At 40.7% G+C, this 6950-nt stretch overlaps 1 protein-coding gene across 1 annotated transcript; it reads left to right on the top strand.

The window, feature by feature from the left end:
• The first annotated feature begins 1112 nt into the window (after positions 1-1112).
• Positions 1113-5703, top strand: LOC145075974 (uncharacterized). Its single transcript, XM_079022020.1, has 7 exons — positions 1113-1287; positions 1396-1436; positions 1525-1533; positions 3512-3726; positions 3986-4013; positions 4243-4678; positions 4961-5703. The coding sequence occupies exons 1-7, from the start codon at positions 1113-1115 to the stop codon at positions 5701-5703; spliced, it is 1647 nt and encodes a 548-aa protein (XP_078878146.1).
• Positions 5704-6950: the final 1247 nt, after the last annotated feature.

The following is a 6950-nucleotide window of genomic DNA, read 5'->3' as shown; positions in this document are numbered from 1 at the left end:
AACACAAAGTTTACGAGGATTTTCATAAATCAAAAAGGGTTTTATGTCGATTTAAAACCATGGTTATATCATTAAGTATAGAAAATACTTGTTCATTCTTGGTTCTGAGATTTAGGACCACCTAACTTTATAAAGGAAAATATTGGATTTTTCTGGAACAAACACTACTTTTACAAGAAAAAGCTTTTCATAAGCCGTCTACAAATGCTTATGAGCTCACCAACCTTTGTGTTGACACTTTTTCAAACAACTTGTATTCTCAGGGAATCACTAAATAGGAAATCAAGTGCATCTTGAGGATGGGACGTTAAGGCGTCAAATATTTCATATTTTGTCAACATATTGTAATTGATTTTGAAACATGTAATTCATACAATGATGTAACTTTTTCAATTATATATATGTTGGTTGTGTTGCTTAAATCACTATTGCATTTGTTGTTATGATACTATACATGAAGTCCTCCACCCTTGGACCTTTCCGCCATCCTTGGTTTGGGGGTGTGACAGTTTCCGTGCAGATTCCCATTTGTGTGTTCGTTCTGCTGCTTTGGAGTTTACCCAACATGCACTTCCTCCTACTATTATTGAGGATATGGATGCGATGAAGAATTCCGCACTCGCCCACAACCTGGCTTATGCTACAGTGCAGGACATGGCTTATCTGGCCGTTGGCTCTCGGCTTTGTTACTCATCTATTAGACCAGAAAAACAAGTCATTGGTGTCAAAGAAATTAGTGTTAGAGGATGTTCGGAGCTCATTGGAGGCTTGTGCGGAGTCGCTGACGCAAACACAATGAGGGTCTGATGATCCATAATGAGATCCTGGAACGCGACCTTGCTGACTGTGATTGCGAGTTGAAGACATTAAAAGTAGATCACGATTGGCTACTTCAGGTCGGGCTTGTACGTGTGATGGATAAGCTCATAGAACACCCAAAATTTGATGGGGGCATCAGCTGCATTCGTGATGCTGCGTTTGTTGCAGGTGAGGAATCGAGTTGAGCAGGTTTGAAGGCACAAGTTGATGCTGGGACATATGATCCATCTGCCAGCGATTCTCACCCAATCCATTCCTCAGCTCTGGATGATGCCTTGCTGGCTTTTGCGACTATGGATTTTGCAGGTCTACTTGGGTTAGGTCAGCTTGCTGTGGATGGGGTGAGGGCGCTATGTGTGTTTGACGAGGCTGAAGATGTTGTGGGGGGTGTGGTGGCGGGTCGTGCTGGAGGGAACGATACTTATACGGATGGTGGGGGTGGTCTGGCGGTTGGTGATGCTGGAGATGGCAATAGCGGTCCCGGTGGTTTTTGAGGTTGTTTAAAGCTACCCTTCGGGGTGTGAAAAATTTGATGAAGCTTTTTTCCCCTTGTTTATGTTTTTCTCTATTTCCCAGTAACTTGTGGCCTTCAAGGCCTTTTATTGTGTACGCTGACGGTATTTTGCTTATGTATTAATTGGCAATAGTTGTTTTTGCTTTTGTTTGCTTTGGTGCTATCTTGCATTGCATTGTTTTTTTTTACAGATTGGGCATGTTTGTTTATTCTTGGGCATTTTTTGTTAAGATTTTGGGCATGCTAAGTCTCCTGTATAGATTTTTTGTTGCTCATTACGACTTTATTCTAAAACTTGTTGTTTTGCTGCTTTGTGTGTAAGTATGTGCATGTGCACGTGTGGATTCACTAAGTATCCCCTGTGTTTCATTTTTACTTCATCATACATGCCCATGGTGCATAACATATTAAAACTAGTGCATTTTTTCTATTTCCATTATGTAATCCTGATACATGCTAGTTTTTAATGCACTAAAGTTCCCTATTGGATTACACTGAGCATCCACTTTTCGGTCCTGGTGATCAGTCCGGTCGAGGGATGTTTTACTGTAACTATCTTCCCTTCTGTGTAGGGGATTGTGGGTTCACTCAAAAGTGGAACTTTCTTAAGTTCCTTTCATTCCACGTTCTCAGGATCTGTCTTCCCTCAGGTGTATCTAAAGAGTACGACCCATTGTAGTGTGCCTCTACCACCTTGTATGAACCTTCCTATGTATGGCCCAGTTTTCCACGGGGCTGCACGTGGCTGGCATCATTTTTCTGTAGGACGTAGTCTCCAACACGAAAGGCCTTGTCTTTGAATCGTTGATTGTAATACGCCTCCACTATTTTTTTGCACGCGGCCTGGTGTATGCTTGAGCGTTCTCATCGTTCCTCCAAAAGGGCTAAATTCTCCCTTAGGTTCTTGTCGTTTGTTTTCTCCTGACAATACTCTGTTCGTATCGATCCTGTCATCATCTCTACTGGCAACATCGCTTCAGCGCCGTAGTCCAGACTAAACGGTGTTTCCTTCGTGCTGGTTCGCGGCGTGGTTTGATACGACCAGAGGACTTCTGGGAGTTCTTCTACCCAGTTGCCCTTTGCTTTGCCAAGTCATTTTTTGATTCCATGCACCAGCGTCTTATTAGACACCTCTGTCTGTCCGTTGGCTTGGGGGTGTGCTACCGGCGTGAATCTTTGCTCTATTCCTCTTGCTGCACACCAGTTCCTGAAGGGGTTCTTAGGGAACTGTCGCCTATTATCATTGATCAGGACCTTGGGTGTTCTAAACCTTGTTATGATGTTTTTCTACATGAACTTAATCATTTTTTTTCCAGTAATACATGCCAATGGCCCAGCTTCTATCCATTTCGTGAAGTAATCGACTACCACGACCAAGAACTTCACTTTCCCTGGTGCTTCTGGGAAAGGGCCGATGATGTTGATCCCCCATTGGTAAACGGGCCATGGTATAACTATGCTTCATAACTTGGTCAGGGGTACGCCTTCTACTGGAGAATAGGTCTGGCACTCTACGCATGCTTGGGTTAATTTGGTGGCATCCTGGTGTATGTCCGACCATTAGAGCCCTATGCGTAGTATCTTGCTTGTGGGTGCCCTTGCCCCCTCGTGGGCTCCGGTTGATCCCACATGGGCTTCTTGGAGGGCCTTTTTCCCTGACTCGTTGTCTATGCATTTGAGCCACGGGGCTGTGTGGCCTTTTCTATATAATGCTCCTCAAAGTATGCGTACTGAGGAGCCCGTATCCTTATTTTGTGTGCCTCCCCGTGGTCGTTAGGAAGTATGTCGTGCTGTAAATAGTCTATAATAGGTGTCATCCAGCTGGGTCGTGCCGTGGATAGAGAGTCAACTTGGTGTTTGTCGATTCTCCTTTCTTTTTGCACTTCTACTAGAACCTCCTTAGAGAGATGGCCAAAACATGTTGATGCAAGTTTACATAGGGTGTTTGCCCAATGTTTTAAAACCCGGGTCGACCCGGCCGGTTGAACCGGTTGAACCATGACCCAGGATAGAAGACGGGTTAATCGAGACCGGGTTTTTGTAAAAATACCGACCGGATCGAACCGGTCGGGTTTACCATGACCCGCGGTTGAACCGGGTATTGTGAACCGGTAAAAACCGGGTTGGACCGGTTTATTAGGGCTTGCTTAATTATTTGACTATCTTGTATCGCTCCAGCCTCCAGGCCACAAAATATACTTCCGTTTTCGTTCTTCTCTGGGAAACAAAATAGCACGTCGCAAACAAAATAGCAAGTCGCCTCCATTCACCGGCGACGCAGCAAGTCGCCTCCATTCTCCGGTGACGCAGCAAGTCGCCTCCATTCTCCGGCGACTTCATTCTCGATCGACTTCATTCTCCGGCGACTTGCAATCTTCTCTAGCCGCCTCCAGGTGAGTTTCCAATTCCTTTCTTTTCTTTTTTCTTTTTGCTGCTAAATCGACTTCCGATTTCCTTTCTGTTCTTTTTTCTTTTTTTTTGCTGCTACATCGACTGGTGTTTCAGTCCTTCTCTAATTGATTAGCTATTGCTAATCAATTGCTAACCCAATGCAGTGACTTTTTTTTTGATTAGCTGTAGAAACTAGAAATCAATTGCTAGATTTGTTTTATTTTCTTCTCTAATTGACTTTGAAATCAGGTGAACTTACAGTTCATTTATTGTTAATTATCAATTGCAGGTGATAGATTTTGTTAGTTTATTTATTCTTAATTATCAATTACATGTGAAATCAATTACAGTTCATATATTGTTAATTATCATTGTTTCAAGATTTTGTGACAAATTTGGTTATTTACTTTTCATTTATTGTTAATTGGTCATTGTTTCAAGGTTTTGATTATGTAGATTATGAAATTAGGATCCAATTGACATATGTTTATTGATTATAAAATTACTTTTCAATGCAGTTAGATATGGAATCAAGGGAAGAACAACCATCGCAAGCACAATCTCAAGCTCAATCCCATTCTTCGGTTCAATCAAATGTACGAACAAAGACGGATATAGCATGGGAACATGTTACTCAAGTCGTTGATGAGAAGGGGAAAAAGGCATGGATATGTAACTTTTGTCAAAAAGTTATAGGTGGTGGTGGAATAAACAGGGTTACGAAACATCTTGCTGGTATTAAAGGTGAGGTAGCAACATGTCCAAAAGTTAGTCCAGAAGTGCGGTTTACAATGCAAGGAAAGTTGAAAGAGACTGCCCAAAAAGAAAAAGAAAAACGCACCACTAGTGTTACTATCTTGGATGATGATGAAGAGATGGAGGAAATAGAAATGTCAACTGTGAAAAAGGGTAAAAGGAAATCTACTTCAAACTTGCATCCATTTTTTACAAAAGGTATAAATGATCCTTCCCAACCCACTATTAAATCTGCAATGCAAAGTAAGGCAAAAATACATGATGTGGATTTAGCTATTGCTATGTGGTTTTATGATGCATGTATACCTATGAATGCTTGCAACTCTCCTTTTTTTCAACTTATGGTAGATAAAATAGCAAGTATTGGTTATGGGTACAAAGCACCTAATTATCATGCTCTGAGGGTTAATTTATTGACAGATGCAAAAAAGTCAGTTTCATTGATAATTGATTCGTTAAGAAGTCAATGGGTTGATACAGGTTGCACAATTATGAGTGATGGGTGGAGGGATGTTTCACAACGACATTTGATTAATTTCTTGGTTTATTGTCCGAAAGGGATATCATTTCTTAAATCTGTTGATGCATCTGATATAGAGAGCAATGCTACAAATTTGTGTAATTTGTTTGCTGAGATTGTTGAAATGGTAGGAGAAAAAAATGTGGTTCAAATGGTAACTGATAATGCTGCTAATTACAAGCTTGCTGGTACTAAGTTATGTGAAAGATATCCTTCTATTACTTGGTCTCCATGTGCAGCGCATTGTCTTAATCTTGTATTAAAGGATCTTTCAGAATTGGATAATGTGAAAAGTTTGGTCAATCTTGCATCGAGGGTTACTATTTTTGTTTATAATCATAAGTGGCCGTTGAATTGGTTAAGACAAAGACCCGGTTGGAAAGAAATTATCCGTCCAGGTGCTACTCGGTTTGGTACCGTGTTCATAGCATTGCAAAGTTTGTATGACCATAAAGAAGATTTACAAGCAATGGTCATATCTAATGAGTTTAAGAAGATGTTGAAAGTGGGAAATGCGGTTGAATGTAAACAGATTGTCTTGAATGAAATCTTTTGGAAGAATTGTTTGATTACAGTGAAAGTAATGACTCCTTTGTTAAAGCTTTTGCGGTTGTGTGATTCGGATGAAAAACCTGCAATTGGTTATGTTTACGAGGGAATGCGTCGGGCAAGAAGAGAGATAATCTCACATTCCTTAAGATAGTCAAGGAACTCAGTACTAAGATACTCACCACCATGATCGGATCGAAGCATCTTAATGTTCCAGCCAACTGATTCTCCACTTCTTGCTTAAACTCTTTGAATTTCTCAAAGGTTTCTGACTTATGCTTGATTAAGTAGACATATCCATATCTACTAAAATCATCAGTGAAAGTCACATAAAACTGATTAGCATCTCTTGTGGTGGTTCTGAAGGGTCCACACACATCTGTGTGTATGAGGTCCAACAAACCTTCACCCCTAGCACAAGTGCTAGTAAAAGGTGACTTTGTCATTTTACCAAGCAAACAAGATTCACAACTATCATCAGACTTTAGGTCAAATGACTCCAAGACTCCATCCTTTTGGAGTTGGCATATGCGTTTCTTGCTTACATGTCTAAGACGACAATGTCATAAAGATGCTTTATCTAAGCTAGTGGAAGAGTCAATATACAATACATTATTTTCTAGATTATCTACAACAGATACAGTTTCATACACGCCATCACAAGGTAATGCTTTAAAATAATGAACATTATTAAAGAAAGCATCAATACCACCATTATTATTATCAAAATAAAAGGTAAAACCTTGTTTATACAATGCATGAAAGGAAATAACATTTCTTGCCATTTCTGGCGAATAATAGCACTTATTCAAATCTAATGTAAACCCACTATTTAGCACTAGGGAATAAACTCCTATCTTGGTCACAGGTGAAGCTTTCCTGTTTCCCATGATTAAGTTTATCTTTCCCTGCTCCACATTCTCACTTCTTCTTAGTCCCATCAAATCACAACATATGTGAATACCACAACCTGTGTCAAGGACCCAAGAATTAGAATGAGGTGAGTTATTAGACAATATAGTGTATATACCTGCATGGTTGGGTTTTACTTTCCCATCCTTCACATCTTGCTGGTACTTTGGGCAGTTTCGCTTCGAGTGCGACTTTTCATGATAATAGAAGCATTCAGCCTCATCGGGGTTAGCAGAAGGAGTGACAAAACCTTTCTTGGTTTTGCTTGAAGAGGAGCCTTCAAGGGTCTTACCCTTGGTACCCTTAGAAGGGTTCTTTTTCTTGTTCCCTTTTCCATGCCCGATTGCCAAGACATTGGCCGCAGTTGGAGTAGGAGTAGGAGTAGTAACAACTGACTTATCCTTTAGACCACTTTCCGCGGTCTTCAAGAGTCCATGAAGTTTACTGAGGGTGACTTCTTCCTTGTTCATGTGATATGTCATGCGGAAT

Source organism: Lactuca serriola, chromosome 9, assembly GCF_051521515.1.
Source record: "Lactuca serriola cultivar US96UC23 chromosome 9, Lser_US96UC23_V15, whole genome shotgun sequence".
In the NCBI taxonomy this organism is placed as follows: Eukaryota; Viridiplantae; Streptophyta; class Magnoliopsida; order Asterales; family Asteraceae; genus Lactuca; species Lactuca serriola.
Note: the sequence above shows the minus strand (reverse complement) of the source record. Positions and strands in the feature narration are given on the sequence as shown.

Bases quoted from the DNA above. Each gene is read 5' to 3' on its own strand.
- LOC145075974 (XM_079022020.1), top strand. From the start codon at position 1,113: ATGGATTTTGCAGGTCTACTTGGGTTAGGTCAGCTTGCTGTGGATGGG. The intron at 3,727-3,985 runs GTGAGTTTCCAA...GTGAACTTACAG, and splicing joins TCTTCTCTAGCCGCCTCCAG to TTCATTTATTGTTAATTATC. The intron at 4,014-4,242 runs GTGATAGATTTT...TTTTCAATGCAG, and splicing joins TTGTTAATTATCAATTGCAG to TTAGATATGGAATCAAGGGA.